This window comes from Echiichthys vipera (genome assembly GCF_963691815.1).
Source record: "Echiichthys vipera genome assembly, chromosome: 18".
Lineage (NCBI taxonomy): Eukaryota > Metazoa > Chordata > Actinopteri > Perciformes > Trachinidae > Echiichthys > Echiichthys vipera.
In genome coordinates, this window is record NC_139843.1 from 14,608,644 (window position 1) to 14,633,626 (window position 24,983).

At 41.0% G+C, this 24,983-nt stretch overlaps 1 protein-coding gene across 1 annotated transcript; it reads right to left on the reverse strand.

The window, feature by feature from the left end:
* Positions 1 to 128: 128 nt before the first annotated feature.
* rab11fip3 (RAB11 family interacting protein 3 (class II)) lies at positions 129 to 24,983 on the reverse strand (the record flags this gene model as incomplete). The annotated part of the gene is made up of 14 exons (XM_083932288.1): positions 129 to 257; positions 424 to 564; positions 713 to 868; positions 1,002 to 1,139; positions 1,258 to 1,339; positions 1,785 to 2,029; positions 2,169 to 2,262; positions 2,400 to 2,435; positions 6,688 to 6,888; positions 10,663 to 10,835; positions 13,832 to 13,908; positions 17,963 to 18,056; positions 24,552 to 24,790; positions 24,845 to 24,983. 14 exons carry the CDS (start codon positions 24,981 to 24,983, stop codon positions 144 to 146), a joined length of 1,929 nt encoding a protein of 642 aa, XP_083788414.1. The 3' UTR covers positions 129 to 143.

Consider the following 24,983-nt stretch of genomic DNA (forward strand, 5'->3'; position numbering starts at 1 on the left):
TTAGAAAGGAGAAGTTGAGTGCGTCGTTGTTTTCCTACCAAAAATGAATATTATTTACATCCTCTCTTGGTAGTTTTCTTTTAGTCTTCGACATTTTAACAGCCCGAGGAGTCACTCTGCTCGGCCATCTGGCTGCATGGTTTCTATTTGACCTCTAGGATGGAGGGGTTGCACTCCATGATGGCCACGATAATTTTGTCAATGTAGTCCTGGAGTCTGTAGTTGATCTCCTCCTGTTTGTGGACAGCCTCCATCAACTAGAAACAGAAAAAAAATGGATGTCAGTGGAGATAAATATGAAAAAAATAAAACACTTAATTAAAGGTCTCATGTTGTAAAACGATTTCCATGTCTTTTTTTTCCTTATAAAGCAGGTGGAGGTGCACACAGGGAAATGCACACAGCTCATATTCTAAAACCTACCTCTACACGAGACACATTGTTGATCTCAGCTGCCAGGGAGTCGGAGAAGGAGGCCGACATCAAGTTCTTGGCTCCCTGGATGCTCAGGTTGATAATCTGGCCGTTTAACTCGTCGTTCTGATCCTTCAGGCTGCGGTTGTCCTGGAGAGGTTAAGTCGAATGTAAGACATTATAAAAACAATACAGGACAGTTCCAAAATCATTCTTCCATTTCAAAAACTGTCTGCTTAGAGTGATAGAACGAGAAAACACGACAGAAAACTGAGGGTACTGAGAATGTGCGTGCTACCTGTTTGAGTCGCTTGATCTCTTGCTCCAGCTCGGCTTCACGGGTGCGGGTTTGATATTCCTGCAGCCCCGCGCCAGGTGTGCGGCCTCTCTTTGCTTCGGCCTCCAGCTTGTAGAGCTGTAGGTGCTCGAGCTGTTTACGCAAGTCCTCAATAAGCTGAGGTACGAACAAATTGAGAGACATCAGTAAGAAAAGTTATACGGAATCTTGATCAATGTAGATAGGAACATTTGACAATTGTAATATTTTGAAGTGCTGTTTATCTTGTACAAAGAGAACCCAGTCCCACCTCCTGAGTGCATTCCTTCTCCTTCTGGCTCTGGTGGCGCTCATGGCTTAGCTTGTCAGCCATCTTCCTGCGGGACTCCGTCTCCTCCAGCAGCCTGTCAGACATGGCTTCCGTCTCATCCTGCAGCTTTCTCTTCTCCTGGGAAACAGGGGAAAAAAAAACCAAAGGTGAGGAAGAGGAGCAGTGTTGAGTGAAAGATGAAAATTGGAATAAGAGAGGCAAAAAAAGCCAGGAGATGAGATAATGTTGCGCTCACCTCCTCTAGTCTCTCAATGTTTGCTCGAAGACAAGGAACGCAGGACCTCAGCTCGCTGTTCTCTTCGTCGAGCTGCTGCAGCCTGAGAAACAGACACAAATGTACATCAGAAACCTACGGTACAGCCATAAAGTAACAACTGACACTTGTTTGTTGACAGTAAACAACGTTATACCACAGGGAAAACGCTTACATTCAGTGGCAGATTAGTGCCAGAAAGTGGCAGTGTAGAGCCATGATTGCTCCAACAAACATGTCAACCACTGGTGTCACAATGAACAAATGTGCTTGTAATGCACCATTCAATCTAATATAGCAAACACAGCAACAAGTACAACCTAAAAACTTCTTAGGGTATCAAACACTGACTGACGTTGCTGTCAATATACAGTTAAAATGATCAGAAAATATCCAAAACATCTAAATAGCTGATGGCAAATAGACATTTTGTTACTCATCTAAATAACATACACAGGGAGAAAACTGTGTTTAACTAAAACATAACCTGCCTTTTCTCATCTACTCACCTGGCCTGGAGGTTTTCCAGCTCCAGCCCCCTCTCCCTCTCCAGCTTGATAAGGGCCTCCTTGTGACGACGGGTCTCTTGCTGCAGTTGCTCGTCGGCGTGAAGCTCCTGCTCCTTCAGCTGCTCCTCCAAAGCATTGGCCCGGTGTACCAGGTGAAGGTTCTCTTGGCGCAGCCGTGTATGCTGCTCCCCCGATGACTCAGACTCCTTTTCGAGCTCCGCCACTCGACGCTCAAGGAGGAGTACCTGGGAAGAGTAGTATGAAGGTTGGTGATACAAAAATGGAAATGTATTGTAACGGAAATAAACTGTAACTATAGGAAATATAAGTTGGTGAGAAAACTGTGGCAGCTCACGGGTATGAATGTGCGTCGATTGAGCTCACCTTGTCTGTGATGTCATTGTCAGCGAGCTCCAGGATGTCCCGCGTCAAGTCGCTCATCGTGTCGAGAGTCATCGAGCTGTTCTGAAGGAGATGTCTGCGCGTGGAGAGGACAAACGTACATCCCTTGAGCCAGTTCACATTTGACACCTTTTGCCTGTCTATCTATCTATGGCAGTCTTACTGGAAATATGAACCCTTGCCTACTGAAATCAGAGCAACTGTTTATCTTACCTTGCCACTTTCTTGCTGGACAGCCTCTTGCCAGCGCTGGATGGGGAGACAGAACAACAGGAAAAATGGTCAGAAAGAGAAAAGGATAAAGGAAAGAGACACCATCTCCTGGTATTCATCCTATCCAACCCCCCATGTCCCTCTCTCTGCTAGTAGAGGAGGCCAGCAGAAAAAAGGACACGTTGAGGTGGTATTTTTCTAATAAAATAGAGGACTTTTTTCCAACAAAATATTCACACATCACAGCAATCTAACACAAACACAGCAGTGTGTATTAACAGCGTCTAAGAAGCACTGATTTAGGATGAGTTTGACCTGCGACAGCATTACAGAAACTAACCTAAACCTACAATAGGAGTTTGTTGTTTTTTGTTTTGCTTTTCTAAATTGAATAAATAGTGAATTCTAAAGTTAAGTTCTGAATAATGCCTGAACACATCAAATAGGATTTCGGCATTTCTGTAATAGAGCTACTGGTCAGTAATCCCGGATCAGCGAGTCTGTTCTTTGAAAAGCTTTTCTCCAGTACCAACAGTCATTCTGCAACAACTCAAATGAAGCATGAGGGCAATGACACGGAGAGCCAAAAATACTGAAATAAGACACAACTCACCTGTGATACCCATGGTTACGGTTTCATATTTATACAATGTATCAAGCTTGTTTTCTGATGAGCAAAATGTTCATTATGCATGAGTGACAAATCATAATTTGTACGGATGGTAACAATGAGAAAAGGCTAGCCACCATCACCTTAAGTGAGTTTTTCCATCAAGAAACACACTATTTGTGATATATTAACACACTGCAACTCGCACAAAAAGATGGTGCAGATGAAAGAAAGATTGGGAACAGTGGGCCTAAAATACACCCACAAAATAAACCATAATGTGCGTGTGAGAGTACAATCTTTACCGCCATGTTGTTGGCAGTCCAGCACAGCATGCACACATCATGAGAACATGCACGATACTGTATCTAATCAGCACTGCACACATATTCACACAGCTTATGATCGGAGTGGGGTGTGAATGACGTGTTACCTAGTCAGCTCTAGGAAATTGAGACGGGTGGAGAGGTCCTCGAGACGACTTATTTGTTTGTGACACTGGCTACAGAAAAAGTCCAGCGCCTCCTCCCTGAGGAAGCTCTGAAAGCAGTCAGGGAGAGGAGCAGGTGCACTGGAAAGAGGAAACAAGGAGGAAGAGGAGGAGGAAGTGGTGAGTGACGGGCAAAAAGGGGTGCACTGAGGTGGGGCAGGAACACCTCTGGGGGGTGCAGGAGGTGTTAGTGAAACCCACAGGAGAGTTTGAAAGAGTAAAACCGAGAGGAAGGTGAGAAACAGACTGCAGCGTGGCTGTGATTTGTTTTCTTGGTAGTGTCGGGAGTCAAAGCATTCTCTGAGAAAAAATGGGGTCGCATTCACCAATATCTTCCCACGATTTTTTAAATCAAATACATCAAAACAACTTCAGCTCTGGACTCGAACTAACAAATAAAACACACAGTAGATTATTTCATTGTTTGGAGTCTGTACCCTCTCCTCACATCACCTCTGCCATCTGATTGTTCATTCAGGGAGCGAGCAGGTCTGAATTATGCAACACGCTGGCACAGGTTCCTGTTTATGTAGGCAGAAACATGGCGTGGCACGCTTTGAGTGTCACTTGATGGTCATATGTGCTGATGTACTGAGCCATTTTCTCCCCGACAGCGTGAGGGATGACACTGTTGAATAATGCTCACAGTGATGTGTGTTTTTGTGTTAGAACCGAAGCAACAGTGTGCAGTCAAATCGCTGTGATATGTGCATAGATAAATGTGGGAGTGTGTGTGTAGGCAGCACTGGTACATGCGCAAACAATGAGCAAGATTGGCCCAAAACAGAGTGACGCATTCACACCGAGTGGGTGAAGTCTGTGGGATGCAGAGTTTTTTTAATTTTTTTTTTATAACTACCACCAACAACTTGTATGCCATGTAATCTTTCACATGCAATATGCAATCCACTAATTGAATTTCAATAAAGGTCCCATACTAGGCTCATTTTCAGATTCATATGTATTTGGTAGCAAAGTGTAGAACATGTTTATTATTTTTCTCATACTGTCTGTCAGAATATACCTGTATTGACCTTGTCTGAAACACTCCGTTTAAGGCTTCACACAGGCTCAGGTAAATCCGGCAAATTGCCACAGCGTTTGTGTGACGCCCTGTTGTGTTCTTTAACCACCTAATAAAGGTTAAGTGCTTGTGTTTAATTTTTTTACCCTCATATTTATTTAAAATTCTCCTCAGTGATAAAGGCAGGGTGTTAACTGTTGACGGTACAGGACTCTCACTCTGCTTTAAATGAACTGTGATAAGTCTGATCGTATAGGCCACCATAGTGTGATGTCGTACTTCGTTTCTTAAAAAGTCTTTCTCAACCTTGCACTGCAGCGGGTGTTTTTCTGCTCCAGCTGCAGTTCCTAGCGCCGCTGCCTAAACGGAGGGCCGACAATCAAAATGAATGGGAAGACTTGCGTTTTTGCCAGACAACCTGCAATGGTCTTAATAAGGCCTTAGCCTCTGTCTCTTTAAGCCCATCTACTAAAAAAGCCCAGTTTTCTCCGATTGGTCAGCGTTTCTACCTTTATATAGTAGCGACCTCACAACCGTACAGAAGTCCTGACGGCTCGTTTAAAGACACAATAATAACAATTTATGCTTCTCCACTATTATTTGAGGATGCATAATTATTCTATATAAATATCCTTTTGTACATCATATTTTAACTTTGATGTGACCAACAATAAACCAAACAGATATTCCAAAAATGTAATAACAGTAAGGTTGCACGTGTATCATTACAATTAGTGCCAATTCAATAGGACCAGCTTATTTCCGTATTGTCAATGAGCTACAAAACTTGGCAGTTATTATCTTATTTTATTGAGAGCTTCCTGGCAAGGCAAATCACGGAAATATCACCCAAGTGGGAATTATCCATTATCCGGCTTTTAGTCTCTGGTAAAAACACAGGAGGGGGGTTGGGAAAATTTGACTGGGAAAAGGCAACAACGGGGGCTCCAACACAAATGAATAGTCCCGTAAAAAGGAGTGTGTGAAATTTGGCTGCATTTTCATGTTTGTTGGACATGTTGCACTGCTAAAGTCCACCTGTATCTATACCACTGCAGCCAAGAGGCAAAGCTTGTTAGATACGCTTGTTGTCTGAACTTAGTGTAACAAAACATCCACCTTGTGTCTGTCCCAGAAGGCCTTGGCAACAGACACCACCCTTAATACTTGATCTGTGTAAAATTTTACTTAGACTACTCAGGATCACACAACATGGCTAAAGTCACATTTTCAATAACTTGGTAACACTGAATAGGTTTACATGCACGACATAGGCTGTCTTTTGGCCTTATTGTAAAAAAGAATAAATTCCCATTAAGCTGTTTACATGGATAATAAAAATGTACATTCCACTAATAATCCCATTTACATGCAGTTCAAAAAATAGAATGGTGGACTTATTCGACCTTGCGAAAACAGCCTCCCTCTTTCATTCCTTCTTGAAAAGATCGCTGTTATGCGCTTATCCAAAAAACCCCGCTGATAACCAAGTTTTCATAATGTTTAGAAGGTAGGTGTTTTTTTCTTTCGACCAGAAATGTGGTCTTTTATCTTGGGCATGCATCTCTACCCCGGCCCTGCAAACAGAGCTGACCGTAAACAGGCAAGTGTCGGAAACTGCAGCAAAACCCACAACTGAGATGCATATTCAGTACATGTCTAAAGAATGCTCATAAAACCTGAATAATATCAGCACAACCCACGTCTTGGTCGGAAAATAATTTGGAATAATATGTTGCATTAGTGTGCATGTTAACGTAGTCAGTGAGAGTAAGAGTGATGGAATGCACTTTGCATACACTTCATTTATCTTCACCCTTCACCAGAAAAGGAGGCAGATTAGGGTGGGAAGGACGTCTCCAGATAGCTCTTATCGACGTTTGACCTCAGTGTCTTTGTTAAAAGAGAAACATTTTCCCTGAAGAATGTAAATATGGGCATTTAAACCTGGACAATACAGCTGAGAATGTAACAGTGTTACACCTCTTATCAGGAATGGTTGATAAAAAGAATGTCGGTGTTAATGATATTAATATTTACACCAGTTAAACAATCTTCTGGCTGTCAACAGTTCAAAATAAATTTCATAGAAGACCAGAGTTAAACATGTAAAGGGCTATCAGAGGTACTCTGGTTTAGCTGTGTAGGGAAGAGTAGCTCATACCTGGGAGAGAGTAGTGCGGAGCCATTGATCTGCTCAGGAGGCTGCACGAGAGGGGAGTCGCCCTCCCCCTCTGTCGCCTCCACGCTGCTCTCCAGTAGCAACTCTGAGGTCTTACTTTCCCCGAAGTCCTCAAAATGCTCCTCCTCTCCGCCGATGACCGTCACCAACGAGTGGTTATGGAGCTCAGAGTCCAGGGAAAACCTGAAGGGCACGTAAGAATGGATTACTGTGTTAGTGTGTGCTCACTTGTGTATACAACAACAACATGGTTAACTTTAGGTCCAAGCCAAAAGTAGAGAAAAACAAGTCAGGTTTAGACAGGATAAAAATGGACATACGGCTGAGTATGAACAGCCACATACAGAACGCATCCATTTATAAAAACACAATCTCAGCCAAACCAAAAAAGGCCCATCTTCTGATTTCATTCAAAGAAACTAGACATGCTATGAAACTTGAGCATTAGTATTTGGATAACAAGTTGTTGGTGTGTTGGACCCAGATGCCTGGAACTGACTAAAGTCTACTGTAAATGCCAAACAAGTTCAATTAATCTTCCCCCAGAAAGAGCGGCAATCTGGACAAGTTCGACGATCAATTGTCTTCCAAGGTAATCTGTTAATTCACATTAATCCCATAGTCTGCTTTGGCTTGTGCCTTGCTGGTAATGCAAAACCATAATAGGAACACTCGAGACATGTGAGAGGAACCTTCGGGTAGTATAATGTGGGTCAAGCTCAAGAGATGTTCTTAACTGCGCTGACAGAAAGGGCTGTGATTGTGGCTTTCATAATTGGCTGGTTATCTTACACAACTAAAAAAACTGAGTGGATCTGGAAAACTTGTGTAGTTTTGGTAAATGAAGTCTTTGATATTCATTTAACAGGAAAGCTGGAAAGCAGGCCTTTCCTTTTGTTCAACAGGATACGTTAGGTGCCTTAAGCACTCACAGGACGAGGATGTCCAAATCAGCAGAAAAGTTTGCCTCCTCAGCAAACAATGACAAAGCCCATTTTCCTTGTTTACAAGACAAATGACATTCATCTGGCCAAATCAAAGCTAAAACATCACCTTAATTTACAGTGCAAAAACCTAAAATCACATACTTTCACACAAAAAAAGCAGTCAGGGTTGTCAGTATGGCAATTTGTCATCTTCAGTCCCTTAACCAGACAGCAATGCCATTTCAGCTGCAGCGATAAATAGTAACACAACCAATTTCAGAGTCACTTACCCTTCTTTACTTAAGCTCGTACTACTTGGCGCCATATTGAGGTCCCTCACACAGAGGGATGGCGAAGAAAGAGAACGCATCTTTGAACGCCCTCCGCTGCCCTGGCGTGAAAGCCGTGGAGCAACGGGAGTCAAAACACCGGACAACCAGAGTGGAATTCTGAAGTTTCACAGGTTACAACGATTCAAAACAAAACCACTACTCTCCAGTTTGGAAAGAAAAAAAATGGCCTGCTTTTGAAAACGGCAACGTCCGTGGTTCTAATGAGCTGCCAATTAGTGCCACATGACTGATGTTGCGTCGTCTGTGCTACCTGAAAGACTTGAGGCTGCATCAGAGAGGGTGGACTGTGAGTGGGCTAATCAGATTTGAAGCTAAGCGACGGTCAACAGACAGTCCTGCTGACCGTCCATGGGCCAAATGTGTGTGGGGACACGGGTAAGGACGGAGGAGGGTGGGGGAGGCTAATCCTGTTAGATTCTTAATCCCCAGTCCAGTGCATATGCTGTACTCCTACCCTGAATAAGGCCAGAGTTAGCTGGGCTCACACATTTTAGCTGCAGTTACTTAAAGTCATTGTTGAATCCCTGTAAGTAGCCAATTACTTGTGATTTGGAAAAACCTGTAAAGGTTTTGACATGGGAAACGTGCCCATATTTTTCATAGAAATGTAGCTACAATAATAGGGAGGTACATATTTGATAAGCAGCCTGCTGAAATGAGAAAATATAAAAAGCTCAGAGTGCTCAGTTCCCGTTAGGACTAGACTTAACAGTGTGATTGTATGAATAAGCAGAGGGGAGAGAATGAGATCAACCCACGCCACAGAAAGAAAAAAAAAGGGGGGAAAACAACAGAAAAAGAGCTAACTCAACACTTCCTGGAATTCAAGGCTAAATCATGGAATGGGAAGTCCCAACACATCCTTGTCAGGCAGACCACTCCAAGCAGTCAGCAAGCCGGACAGACGGGGGTTACAGCGACAGCAGATAAGGTCTCAGCTCTCTGCACTTCCTCCCTTGTGTTTGCCCCGAATACAATATCAACAAGAACATTCATGTACAGGCAAATAGACCTTGTTTGCAGCAGAGTCCTGTCTTTAACAATACGAGTATGGGTCCAGTTTAATTCAGGATAAAGATGCAAAACATTTTACCAAAACTATTTTTCATCCTTCTTGTCTGACGCAGATAGTAGATCACAGCAGTGCAGAGACAGTTTGTTGCCATCTCTCTGGTCCAAAATGATTCACGACGGAGCTTATCAAATGTAGTTCTCTGCAGTGCTACTTTGTCTAATATGGAAGAATTTAAATGGAGATTACTTTTACAGAAGAGTCAATTCTAAAGCCATAATAATGCCAACCCTTTCTGATTAAGACATTTTTTTTTATTTCCAAAAGACTTGTGCACAGACCGACAGTTGTGTCAGTATGAGAAACTCATTGCATCAGCCGATTTGCAAGATATTTGGAATGCAGTAGTAGTCAGTAAACCTTTACTTTTTTATTGCACAAAGCTAACTATATTAACCTTCATTAAACATTTAATAAAATAATGAAATAAAAACCAAAACCATGAAAATAATCAGTGGTTTATGTTGTTCACATTAAAAAAATAGATAATAACTGCCTACAGCCATTAACTGAGAATTCAGAGAGGATGAGAAGCTCTCAAGTCAAATGATGAGCCACTCAGACACACCAGCTTGGGTAAAGAACGGTGGAAGGGCTTCTGTGTTCAAGGTCTCGGGCGCTCACACTGCACATTTCAAGTTATCTCTATATGAGCTTTCCTGTGCAGACGTACAGAAAACATCAACAATGTCCCAGTGTTGCCTCAAACTGCGTGGACATGGAAACCAAACAGAGGAATAATAAGATCATGTACAGTTGGGCGCATGTTTGACAGACTAAGTGGTGTATCTAGATGACTTTAAGATCAATGAAGTGATGGTTGGCTATTGCCTCGGTTTAATCTGCCTGTCTGGTGACCCAAATAAAACCCAAGTGATCTGGCGCTGGGCAGGCAAGACTCGCAAACCATGTGATCTGTGTGAAAGGTCAGTGCAGGGCAGCTCCAGTGTTACCCTGAGCTGGAGATTTGACACACATATACAGTAAATTCTGCAGCCAGCAGCGATTATGAGCAGCATTATGACGTCGACCTCCTGACAAGTGGATTACAAGTGTTGATGCATGATCGCAATCCGGCTGTTAAGTCTGACGTAACACCCTTTCAAAATACGATTTCCGGGTCCAATTGCTCAGTTGAAACAAAACAGACAACAAATCCACACGTTAACAATTACGATCACCTCTTTCGTCAGTGAGGCGCCTTTTTCAGTGATAGGAAAGAGGTATTCTCTATTCATTGTGTGACTGTATTTCTGCTGTCTTGGCCAGGTCTCCCTCGCAAAAGAGATCTGTGATCTCAATGGGACTAACCTGGTTAAATAAAGGCTAAATAAATAAAATAAATAAAAGGTAAAATGACCACTCCATTGTTCGTTAAAAACTCAGATCTTTTCAATCAATGGGGAACACAGCACTGCGGCGTAGAAATACGAGGCTTGGATTCGGAAATCATATTTTTAAAGGGCATTACATCACGACTTTACAGCCGGATAGTCATTCTGGTTCGCAACTTCTCAGCGTTTGACCACAAAGCAGAGGACGGCAATATGAGTGTATAGGCCAAAATTAAATTGTACGTATGGCGGAAGGTGAAGTTTATACCGACCTATTTCCGCCATCTTCAGGGTCGTGTAGTGTGGCCTCAATGCCACTGTCTGTCTCCACATCCTCATGCATCTCGGGGGGTACAAGGGCCGCCGTGTCCTCATCGGTGAAGGTCTCACACTCACTGTAAGTGCTCTCTGAGCCCAGGTACGCACTGTCCGTCACCTCATTTTGCTGCAGTAACGGAAACAGAACGAGAATGAACACATTACCGTATTTCCATCAACAGGAAACAGACACATCCATACTGATCTGAATAATTCAACATGGTAACAGCCAACAGACTATATATATTTTATTTAATGATTAAAATAATAACATGGATCTAAAAAACTTTGCTCCGTTGCAACAATATTACACAGAGAAACAAGTAGGGCATAGCATCATTATTATGATAAACAAGCATTGTGATAAGTTCTGGTTCTGGTATATTTCATTAGGATTATTTGTAATTAAGTGAAGCAAAAGGCAGACAGCACACCTATAGGTTGATCAACAGTGTGGAAAAAAACAACCATTTCAAAGATGGTCTATTTTGAATCTTCAGGTCTAGCCAGTAGCTACCAATGCCAATTACACAAACAATCAAACAAATCATAGAGCATACACAGGCTTCAGAGACAGTCTGCTGTGATTCAGATGGCTGCTCCAAGCAAAACCTGCTGCATCAACACCTTCCAGTGACAATTTCAAACAAAATGAGTAAACTTCAGGCTTTCCGAGCAACAAATGCCAAATGCTCAACTCAAAACCAATACACTTATACATGCCAAAAGAACATCTGAAGCTATTAGAAACTAAAGACACATTATCAGGCATCAGAGCTGCGAAGCAATTATGAAGGTAGGTGAGTCATTTTGGAAAGCAGAACATACCATTATAAAAGCAGTATCAGGAGAAGCAGGGCCCAGGGGGCTATCCACCATGCCCAGCACCATTCTCTCTGCCCAGTCTTACTGACAGTTAAGTCAGCCTGCCATGAGAGCTAACTACAAATGCTTCCTCACCTTCACTCTCAGAGAGAGTGAGTATGTTTGAAAAATGGGAAACTCTGTAACACCTCGTTTAGCTCCACTGGGTGGTCAGAGGGGAGGAGACGGAGACAAAGTCCAAAGACTAGCCGAAGTCAGCTGTAATGCTCAATCTACCACCAAGATTTTGAACACCACACGACCAGCTGAATAACTGGTTAATCTTTCCTGGCTCCCGGGAGCTTCACTTCCTGGCCCAGTGTGTTAGTATAAATCATTAAGCCAAGTTATTCCTGTTGGGGGCTATACATCACAATCACCAAAGTAATAACTGTCTGACTGTGTGCCAGTAGAAAACTAACATGCCGTTAAGCTATAACACTCTGATATACAGAAAAGGTGCAGAAGCTGTATTACTGCTGATGATTAATGTTGTGATATGGTTCCTTTTAGACTAAAGACTAAAATTGTGAGAGGCAAATGTGAAAGTTAGCCATGGCAGAAAATAAATAGTAAAGGAAAAACAGGGCGGATGGGGCGTTGCTTTTCTCTTATGCCAGGCCTCAGCTGAACAGCCTCACCTTGCCTGTTTTGAAAGCAAACAGGGTGAGAACAGCACTGCCATTGAGAGAGAGGAACCCTTTTCTGCCAGAAAGTGGAGGGAAAAACAAGGCCATGGACACAGGTGTGGCGTCTACTTCAAACATAAACACAAACTTCCCAAAAACTGTGCTTACGCGTTCCAGTAGGACACTTCACTTGAAAAGTATGTTGTTTTCACTTCCTTTTGTAATATTTTAATAAAAAGATAACGAGCATACTGCATTGAAAAAAACTCAGTTTAGCGAATGATCATATGTAAATAATCACAATATTAACAAGTACACCTACTATTTTGAACACATGCAACTCCAATTATCTTAATTTCACCTTCAACTTGGTGGTACTCTATCCATTATAATAGTGATTCCCAACCCTGGAGATGCATGGAAATACTGTGGGGTAGCTAAACAAAAAAACATTGATTTGACTAAAAGAATATATACACATATTAACATTGAGTCAACCGTAACACCTGATCACTTCATGTTGCAGAATGTAGGAAAATGTGTGTGAAGACTAGTTAAGCACATGGGTTTTTTAACAGGCAGTCAAAGTAATAGTAGAGAAATAATAAATACTAAAAGTAATGACTGATCAAGTAATTTGCTTAAGGTAATAGGGAAATGTTTAAAATAGTTAAGAGTATTGGATAAACAGTTGAAATGGTTGGCTCAAAGTAATGTATACCTGGTTGAAACTTTCAGCCTCACTCAAAGCAGTATTAGTAGTAGTAGATTTCTGACCAAACCAACCTAAATATTGACGGTTCAGTTATGTATCTATTATTATTATTATTAAGAATATCCACTTTTATATAATGAAAAATGTTATACATTTGGAACATACACTGGGAATTGATGAAGGGTTACACAAGTTGATGTGAAAGGGCTGTGGGGGTACCTCAGAGCAAAAGGTTGGGAACCACTGCATTAGATTAAATGAAAGGTCTCAATGTGATCTGGAGCCTTGGAGCAGCGATAAAATCCAATAAGACTGTACTATACATAAGGCAAGGGATGGACTGACGTGGAAGGAACCCATTTGCACTCTCGCCAATAGTACATGGGCCTGCACTAATAAACTATACCAAGAGAGGGAGCTCATACTTTGCAATGTACAGCCACTCAAACAGTCCTAACCCTGCAATGCTGGAAGTGCACACAATAGCAGAAACATTGCAATTTTACAGAGGCCAGCAAAAATTATGGTTAAATATACAAGTTCCGTGCCCAAGAGAGGACAGGAATTCCAGATATGCTAACCACAACTGTAAAAACACAAGTTCACACACACGTAAAAACTCACAGGCACATTCCAGCTAATTCAATATTTGTCATAGAATACTCAAACGCCTAGCCAGCCAGATGCTATTTAGTGTCAGCCAAACCAGGATGTTCAGTCTGTGGAGCATTCACAGAGTGGTAATGATAGCTCTGCAAGCCACTCGGTGAATTAAAGTGGGAAGAGTTAGAGTGCACAGGGAGTTCAGCCTGTGACCTTCACAAAGTGCTGCTGTTTGCACCAATGGGATCTTAAGGCACAACTGGACCACATACACAACTAGAGAGAAGTTAAGCCTCTTGTGCGGCGCCTCACCTCATCGTACTCCTCTGGACAGCCCACAGCTCCATCGCCTGGACTGTAGTTTACATTGTAGAGCTGGGGCTCTGGACCTGTGGATATGAGAAAAAGAAGGCAGGTTCGATGTGTGCAGAATAAACACACACAGCAAAGGAGCTCAAACAAATACAACCCTGGTGTGTATAGTACCAATAACCATGTGCAAACAAACAGTATTATGAAGAAAGAAGGTATAAGAGCAGGTTATGCATTATAAAATGTATCATGATAGTAATGCTAATAGACTGAAAGGCCATTGTTACAATGGTTCATTTTCTTTTTATATTTAATAAAATAGTTATATAAAAAGATGTTAATGCTTGACAATCCAGGTGTATTTTTCATTACTAAATATGCACTGGTATTGCGAACAAGTACTCAACTAAATTTCCAGGAGTCTGTAAGCATTTTCTTTTGAGACATGGTAATGAGACAATCTTGAATAGAATAGATATACTTTACTGATCCCAAGCTGGGAAACTGCAGTGTAACAGCAGCAATACACATCAAAACAGTAATATAAAAATACAATATAAAAGATACCTAAAAAATGTATAAATATGCTGTCTAATTGTAGTGAAATATGTAAACATATAATAATGTAAGGTGCAGTGGACAGATTAGGAGAAAACATATGGTGCTTCCGATTGTATTGTTCTGAAAAGTTTAAATGTTGTTGTACAGTGTGATGGCATGTAGCAGCAAAGATTTCCCGTATCTGTCCCTTTCCTGTATCTGATATTACTTTATTCATTCCCCACTCTGGTTAAAAGTCTTAAAATGTTCATTTAAATGTCTGCCAAACTCATAAAGAAGATCTATGATGTGACAGCAGCGAATCGATATAGCAGTTGCTTCTGACAGTTGTGGTGCCTCCCAGTCTAACACTAACATATCACTGAATGTTTTATATATTAATCTAATAAAAGATTTCAATGTCTTTGTGTCATTTTAGTATTGAATATAAATTAACAAGAGTTTATTCTTAACCATGAAAAAGGGCAATTTTATATGCAGTATTTAATCCAAATCAGGGTTCCCAAACCTTCCTAAGTTAAGGACTTTTCAAGGAATTTCCAGGCCCAATTCCCTCAAATTCAAGGACCCATCATGACCTTTTTTGAGATACAGATCGGGCTTAATTACTGTTACTAAACTGAGAACTGTTAGAATGAAAACTAACAGGCTGACACATGAAACAATGACAAATCTACGGGATAAATACGTGCAGACAGTGGAATGTGGCCTGTGTACTAAAAACATCAAAAGAACTTCAACTTCTATTCTTGCACAAAATATACACATTGAAACATTTTCAAGGATCCCTATCTATTCTCAAAAACTTTCAAGGTCTTGATTTTTTTTCAAATTCACCAAAGTTCAAGGATTTCAAGGACCCATGGGAACCATAGAAAATGTAAATGACTTAAGTTCAAATGAAAATATGATCTAGATATTGGAAATAAACTCATTTTGAGAATTGCATCATTTTCTAAAATACATTAGGTCATGTTTTATATAAAGTCTGCCATTTCTCTTGCAAAGTGAAATTTATGTGACTTAAATCTTAACAGATTAAATGTAAATCTCTGCGTTTGACAAACTGATATGTCTGACTATATATGTGTTTGCTCAAGCATGCAAGCGGAACATTTTAGAGTGTGTGTCCTAGCTGCCCTACTCTGGCATATTTTGAGTAAGCAATCTAAGCGTGATGTGACAGTAAACATTATGTAACGTTTACAATCGCATTTCAAGGGCTATAGAATGTCATGTAAGTGTATGGGCAAAATAAAACAATAAAAAAGGTCAAGAAGCAACCCATATCCAATTCAAATTTGTCAATACAGGCCTCTGTTTAAAGCACCTGCAGAGAAGCAATGTAACCTGAGACAGACCAACAAGATGGAGCCACTGTGGCTCCCGTATCTCGTAAACAGAACTGTGAATAGCACCCTACTGAGAGAATAGAACACAAGCAGTGTTCTCAAAAGCTGCCAGTAGACCCGAGGGCTTTTGTGCCCCCTGGTCTTATGTAACCCGTTGCTCTTCGAGACTTGTGAACATTGCAGGCTGTTTAAGGGAAACAAGTCTGCACCGAATGGGGCTGTGCAGGAGAAGCTGGCTTCTGTTTGAGCAACACACTTACAGTCTCTTGGCATAATGTCAAAATATCAGAGGACACAGAGTTTCTAGACCAACATTTGCTGTTCCAGATATGCAATAGCCACTACAGGGAGGGGACAAGGCATTTCCATAGCCTGTGGACCCGTCTTTATTAAAAGGTACGTCTGCCAGTAACAAGTGGGTCAGGCATGAAATTAAAAAGAAAATGGTGGAATGCCAAGAATGAATGTTTATATTGAAACTAGACAAAAAGTCGGTTACTGGAAAAGGTTTTGCCCTCTGGTTACGGCAGAGGTGGTGGAGAAACTGTGGTAGAGAACATGACAATCTAAAAAGAAAAGAAAAAAAGAATAAAAATAACTGCTCTCCGCTTTTACAAGCATAGTGAAATTCTGTCATCAGTGTGTGAGTGACCTGGGAAGTTGCAGTAGAAGTCTGATCTTCACACAATAATGAGAAACTGTCTTTTTGCAAGAAATTCATTTTCCACATTTCTACACAGAACAGGTAGAAGTGAGTTAGAAAAGACTGTTGTGAGTTACATGTGAGGAACATGGGACAATGATACCTGGCTGGATTCTAACCCATGACATCATGTGAATTAGCCAACCAAGCCACCAAAACTACTTTAATGGCACATGACTACAACTAATACATGACAGAGACGTTCATCTACTGTCTGTTAAGCCAATTATTCCAGATAATATAAACATTAAACATGGATAAATAGAAGCACACAGCTTGTGTGTTGTCAGTATACAGTATGCCAAAACAGGCATGTCTGTATGTAATCTGACTTTACAACGCAGCTCTGCAACTAGTGACGAGGCTGAAACAGAGAAGCGAGGGCAGAGAAAAAGGACAGTAAATAATTTAGGTGAAGACGACTCTCTGCCCAAACCCCTTCTCTCTGCCACTCCTGCTCTGGAACCTTGCCAATAAGCCCATGTGTCTGTGTATCTAATGCTTTCCAGTGCATGACTTATTAATGGTAAGAGTAACCAGAGCTGTGCAACGCAGAAAGAGTGGGGAAAAAAGTGCTACCAATCAAGAGGCTGGGTGAATCGATGCAAAGCAGCATGCTCTCACAACAACGTCATCACAACCTGCGCAGTGTGTCAACACAGTGTGTGTTAAACTGCCTGAAGGGTGAGGCTCTTTGTAATGATGTCACTTTGAGGTGTCAAAATACATAATCACTTCTCTGACTGTTATGCTCATTGAAAATAGTTCAATATTTAGATTAGATTAGATTTACTGCTGAGGTGACCTGGTGACACAACTGTCAAGACAGATAGTGTTATAGTGTTTCCATTTTGGGAGGGAAATACAGTATGTGAGACTTTACAGCAGATTTTAAAAGCTTAGACAGTGGAATAGGGGACAGCAACATGGTTAAAACGGAATAACAGGAGTCCATTTAGAAAGAATTTGGGTCAGTCTTCTGCCTTTGCTTTCAAAATCCCTCATGTCAGCTGAGCTATGGATGTGAACATACTGTGTTGACAACAATATCTGGAGATGCCGGTGCAAGAGTTTGCAGCTGAGTTGTTTTTTGTTTGTTTTTACAGGAGAATTAGGTTAATGGCAGGTGAGCCAAAAGACAGTAGAAAATAAAATATGTTCTTAGACATTGGAGAACTACAGGCAGATATAATATATAATGGAGTTTCACTGTTCTTTGATTTGTGTTGCAATTATTAATAATATGTCCAATAAAGGCGAACACCACATATTACACGTGACAAAAGCAAGACATTTTTATGTTAGAATGTTTTTAGTAGGTAGGTTTCGCAGATCATTAAATGTAGAACCCCCAGAGTCTTACACAACAGGCCAATTGAGTCCAAGAAAAGAGAACACTAGATAAAAAACCTAAATGGAAATCATTTAAAGACACGGTACTTATTACATGACATACTGTAGCAGGTCTTGAAAATAAGTTTGTGTGAGTGTTAAAACGTGCATCTCGTGACTCACCTCCATTGCTGATTGCAGAGATTCCACGGTGGAAGTCTTCAAAGCTGATCACTCCCAGCCCACTGGGATCCAAAAACTTGGTCAGATCCTTCACCTGAAATATATAAAAGTAAGACAACATCCAACAGTTTAATTTCATCATGGCAAAGAAGAAAATCCCTCATAACCCAAACATTAGTTCTGCATAGATGCCTCAGGATTATGTCATTAATTATAAAGGGATGTTTTCCACACAATGGGGACAATGACTTGACTGCAATGAATTTGAATACGGATTTAAATGGAAAAGCACACGCAGGAGAACATAAAACTCTGTGAAGCAATACTCATAAAAACTCTTTCTTAAGGTCATCTCACTAACATGACAGTTTAACCACAAAATTACGTGAACTCCAAAGATTTTGATTACAGGAACCAATAAAAACAACTTCTGACCTCCTAAGGAAAATCAGCGTATGCAGTTGTCAAATGATTCTGACTTTATTAGATTCAAGGCAACAGAGTTTTCCAGGATTTTTAAAGTGTCCAAAGGGTAGCGCTTTTATTTTCTTTGCACATGACAAGAAAAAAGGGGATCAAGAGAAATAAAAAAGCTGTTACTGAAAGCTTTACAGTCGCAGACAAATGTGTCAACATTTTTTACCACAAGTTATACATAAAAGGCAGCTTGTAGAATTTGTCTTAAATTAGATGTAACACAATCTTACATTATCTTATTCAACATGCATATTTACTAAATGCATGCACTTTCGTTGTATGTTTTGTACAATGACAATGAAGAAACTAATCTATATCATGTGACGCAATATAGCCTTTTGTGCACAGAAACCTATTCTGCACTCACTTGTTTACAGTGCACCTACATACTATATATTCCTGCAGGCAGTAACCTGGCAACAGGCGGATGTGCACTTCAGTAACCAAAGGACCTCAAGGCATAAAAAAAAATCCACAACGCACCTTGGATCAACATTTTTTTTTTTTGATTGAAAATTGACTCCTAGAGTAAGTGAAATTAAATCTAATCTGAGCCTTCACTTGTACAAATTCCTTGGCACATTACCGCATTTAATGCTTACCATCTAGCTATCAGGCTCCTAAAGACCTAACGTGGGAACTAGATATGCGCCTGTATCTGCAGAATTATTGGTGGTGGCGCAGTGCAATCAAAATCTTTTTACACAAATAACAGACTAAGTCAAATGTCATCCATCACAAACTTACACTAACCCATTATTACAGTATAATTTAAGGCGTGTATCACTGACAAAATTAGCTGGGAAGGAGTCTGAGAGTATGTCAGGCGAGGTTTCTGTGGTTTCAGCTCACTTTATTTCCTTGAGAAAGTAAGCGCACAATGTGAACATGGTCATTTTACCCAGGCTTCCATTGTGTGCGGCCTCTCTCTTGTACACTTTTTATATCGGTTACACATGAAAATAAGTTGATCTGCTTAGCAATGCTGAGCTCTGACTCAGGAGGCTGAGAAGGCTGAAACTCCTAATGATCTGGGTTTGGTGAATTAAGCCCAGCTGTACTCAGAGAGAGGAGGGGAGTGGCTGGCGGTTCACACTGCAATGTTAGGTTTAGCATCTGGATTCAAGACTCATCCAACTTCCATCGCTACTATGCTAAACCTTCCCATGTAGTAGATTTGCTATACAGTAGGCTGAAGAAGCGTTGGTGGCAAAACAGGGTCTTTAAAAAAGGACGGAACTTGTGAAAAGACGTTTATGACAGCGGTGGGCGTTTGCAGTTTCACAGTGGAGCATCATAGTTCACAGAAAATCATTTTGTTCCATAAAGCTATTTAAAAAACACCTCTGCTTGGTGGGGTGAGAAAACCGAGGTGTGATTGGAAAATCAGTGTTAACATAACTGTTATAAAAGGCATTGAATTATTATTAGTTAATCTGTCTGCAGTAAGAGACTGGCGCAGTATACTATAATAACATACGGCTGAACGGGCTGGATGAGCCACTGTGACATTCAAAGCAACCACAGCACTGTAAACCTACTATAATGTGGAAGCAATCCATGGCCTACATCGGAGTTGTTAAGCCTGTACAGCAGTGCCAGGCCCCTCAGGTCTTGTGAGCAGAGCCTGTTGGCTATTCTAGGTATAACCTAAAAACTTGAGGTGAATGTGATTTCAGTCCAGTGGTATTTTGGCCCCAAGACCTTGGAAAGGCCTCTCCGCAACTTACACTGGCTCCAATTAAACTTAAAGAACCCCTTAACGTATAAAGTGCGGTGTGTTTTTTTATTATAAATCAGATTAAGGTGTTATATAAATACTGTGAAAGCTCTCAGTCCACAGAGAAATGCACCTATTGAGATAATGTGCCTTTAAACATACCTATGTACGGTTGCAATGTTATAACTACACTATAGTACAAAGTGCTGCCAAAGTGATGTTACAGTCATTCGCCAGCTGCAATGACAGTGCAGGGACGCTGAGGGAAATCCCAAAATACAAGTATCAACCTGAAACTGAGCAATTTTGTTTCGATCGTTGCACTATATTTGACTTAATGACTGCCTCTATTGGTTTCTTGCATGGGTCTTGCGACATGCTATACAGGCATACTTGCATGGAGTTTAAGCAAGCTAAAACTTTTAAAATGACTTATTTTTTTAATCTAATAATGGCATTACTGTTATTTTTATGTAATTCACAGTTTTATCACTGATAATTTATTATGAAATAATTTGCATTGTTAAACCTAACAAGCACAGCCCTGAGAGACAATGGTAAGGCATAAAAAACTATACTCAAAGGCAACTCTGTCTGCTAAGCAGAGCAGTGAAGGGCACTGTGGTTTTTCTGTTTCCTCTATTTGTGTCTAATCAGTGCCGGGGCACGCCTGACCGCCTCCACACAGACCGCTGTTGTGCATAACCCCATGGAGAAGAATACTCTTTGGTAGGAGTCTTTCCTGGAGGGAATTTCACAATAGTTCCAAAACAAAACTCTGATAACCATGATCATAAGCCTAGTGGGTTGGCAAAAAGATGATGAAAAAAAAAAAAAAGCAAGGATGATCTTAGGATAGAAAACATTAACACACATACACGCAGAAAGGGAACTCAAGAGAGGGGACGTTTCAGGGCATGGGACATTCCATTGTGGATTAGAGGGGCAGCACATAAAAGCAGCGGGTGAGGGGTGGGAGGATGGCCAAAGTGGGGTTGGGAGTGCCGACTGACAAGAGAGACGCGACCACAATGCAGGTCAGTATGGCTTTTGTGCGAAATTAGGGTCAAAACCAGTGAGCGAAACCAATGAGTGGTGGTTAGAAAGATCTTTTCAATAACTCAACTCCCAGATTTGGCCTGCAGGACATTTTTACTGGCATTTATCGTAAGGTCTAATAGTGCATGCACAACAGTAGGTCATCATTAACTGCTCATAGTGGTCCTAACACGGTCAAGACATATCACTGAAGTAAAACGGACGGTTTCATTGCACTGTCTTGACATCTAACGGCTGCAAATCAACCATTTAATAGTAAGCCTATATATAAATGGTTCTCATAGGCAGCGCTTGTGATTCATGTTTGAACCAAGTTTAAAAGTTGACATAAAATAGACTATATCTTGTCTTCTGCAGTACATAATGCTAATAAACCACACAGAATGCAGCGTGTGTGTGTGTGTGTGTGTGTGTGTGTGTGTGTGTGTGTGTGTGTGTGTGTGTGTGTGTGTGTGTGTGTGTGTGTGTGTGTGTGTGTGTGTGTGTGTGTGTGTGTGTGTGTGTGTGTGTGTGTGTGTGTGTGTGTGTGTGTGCACATGGTCACTATCATATTCTGGAAAAATCATTTGCATGCTTGGCATACAAGGAGCAGCCGAACATACATGCAAATACCTCATGAATGCAGTCCTGCTGTGTCGGAAAGGATGCTGAGATATTACGCAAAGAGGTACACAATAATACACATGTGAAGCCTGCTCCTACCCCTCAACTAAACTATGACAAATACTAAATCTTACTGAGGTTTGACTGTTGTATGTAGGCTCAGTAGGAAACAAGGAAAGAAGAATGATCTGTTTGTAGACTATTTTATCTGTATCTCACTCAGAAAAAAAATTGTCTGAGCGTAGCCCTTTACACCAATTCAGTGTGGCTTACATCCCTACAGCAATTTCCACTATTTATTGTTTTTAAGTGTTTTGGATGTCCTTATTACCATCGTAGTCCACAGAATAATTTCACTAGTCTGATCCAATCTGGCGTGGATGTTATTCAGACCACTTTTTATCTGACTGAAATACAAGGACATACTCAGGGGCAGAGCTTATTCAAATATGAAAAGCACACATGTACTGCAAACGGATATGAGAAGAGTGAATCATTTGCTATCTCAGGAAAGAAACAATCAGCATTCTGGCTTCTGACAGCTGCATGTCAGCCTTATTAGATCAGACCTGACTTTCCCACTGGTCCTTGAGTTCGACTAATGAATGCCAAATCCACTGAAACATTAAATGCACTATATAACATTCCACAAATTCTAAAGATAAGTCCGTCTGCTGCATGCTTTCCTATTATAAATGAAAAAGGCAAACATGCCAAAGCCTCTGTCTCCAATCACGAAAGGACAGAAATCTGAGAGAAGTTTCTTGTAAGAGCACAAATTAGCTCTTGCAAACCAGATATCTGATAGCGAAACACAAAGAAAGACAAACGAGTAATCGATAAGCAGGATCTGGTTTTACAGTCCAAGGAAAACCTTTAAGAAACAAAGATCCAAAGGAAACTGCTGGAATGGCTGGAAGGTGCAGGGTGCGAACTTCACCAGAAACCAAACAGTATTGAATAACAGTAAAACGGACCACACCTTTGAAATAAACTCGACTCCCAGTGTCATGCAAATGCATCACCTTTAGAGCTGCCTAGAGAAACAGCAGGTGTCAGTGATTAACATTAAACTAACAGGACAAAAACTATACTCCTCTGTCTCTCAAAACAAGATCATGGACAGTTGATGGATAGCACCCAAACTATGGAGTCCCTCTGACTCAGGAAAATACATTTTACTCTTAATCCTTCACAATTCCCTGCCTGTAGATACCTACAGCTAGACACGGGACAGATCAGGGGCAGCAGAGGCACTTTGAACTGTGAGAGAAGGGATTAAAAAGAATTAGTGAGCCAGAGTCACACTGTGTGTGTGGAACACCGACATGTACTCATCCTCACCCAAAGGCCTTGTTCAAATTTTGTCAAAAAGACTTTAAAATAAAGAGGTAAATATATTCTAAAGTAAATATGTTGCCTGAATCAGTCCCGTATTTAAAATCAACATTTAAAAAAAAGAAGGGACACATTTTAAAGTGGATTATAAAAACTGTAAATGACAATGGATTAGTCTTACTGCTTCAGGAAGAAATGTAGACCAATAAAGGAGTTAAAAAGAGATATAATCTCATACATGCTCTCCGGGGCACACTTGGCAGGCATTTCTGTTACCGGTTAGGTTACATCATCATTTGCATCCAACCTTTTACTGTTGTTTGCAAAAGGTGTGATCATCTGTTGAAGCTCATTTTGATTCTTGTAAACATTTAGACAGGCAAACAGACAACCACGTCTGACAGGAAAAGAAACTGACATCATTTTTAACTCCAGAGCGTGTGAGACCTGTGTCAAATGTTTAAACTCACAATTTAACTTTCGGTTGAAGACGAGACCAACACCTGAGCCTACCATGCTCAAAGGATCTGGGTAATAGGCTACAGTTTAGTCGATAACTTTACAAAGGCTTGTGAACTGGTGATGCAAAAGGGCTCTCTTCCCTTTTACTGCTCAAAAGAATACCACTTCACTTCAATATGTGACACCTTATATGGTTAGTAGGTTTCATTCTTAGGAGTTGTTCTTTGTCTCTTGACTTGCAAGTAACTGTATAACCATAAGCAACAAATGGGTGGAGGTCATGGGTGGATCTCTAGCGATTACCCCCAAACCGCACGCTGGATATGCAAATGGGATGTGTGAGTGTTTGTCATTTGACATATGGAGGAGTGCCAGGCCGGAGGGAATTCATTACAGCCAGTTTGCTTGACAGACTTATCTGGATGATCCTGACTCTTAACACTTACCAAATATAGATGACAAACTAATCCAGGCATGGTTTTTACTATGCCTCTGTATTAGCCAAATCTATTCCACACAATGGTATGAACTTTACTTTGTAGGAAACACACAAGTACCAAAGCAGGGATTGTGTTACCTCATAATCAGGGCCTAGTTTTAAAAAAACAACATACTGTATATCCAACATATTGTTTCTCAAACTGAACTAATATGTATATACTAAATTGTACCACCTTTACTCACTTTATTTCTAACAATAGTGAGCTTCAAATAGATTTAGAGAGTGCCATCAGCCAGATGAATTTCAGTTGATCAGATTAGGAAGGCTTTTTGCTGGAAGCTTTCTGAGATTCAGCGGAAAATCGATAATAAATCATTTACATATATGGAGCTTTATATGGTTTTACACAGAACTCCACTCAGCATGCATTAACAAGAAGCTGCAAGCATGAAACAAGGACGTCAACAGGAAAAAATAAGGCATCTCACCTGGTCGGCCCCATAGGCAGCAGCAAATTCCATAAACTCCTCAATGCGAACAAAGCCATCTCCATCTTGGTCTAAAGCATCGAACACAGCTTTTAGTGGGGAGACATCTTCCTCCCTTTTATTCCCAGCTGAGACCACTGGCAGTGAGTCATCTACCACCATCTTGGAGAGAGAAATTGTCTCCACGGTTTGCTCACTAGTCCATCCCGCCTCCGGAGAAGAAGTGTGCAAGTCCTGAACTGAAAAATCAAAAGAAGCCACTTCATGACAATCTGATCTTTCAAGCTGGTTACTGTCCGACGACCTCTCCTCTTCCCTTTGCTCGGTTGTCGAATTGGCAACGCTTCCATCCTGTACACCCTCCTGAGGTTTCAAGTCCCAAGTTTCCTCGTCATGGACCTCGTCAGCAGTCAAGCACAGATCCAAAGCCAT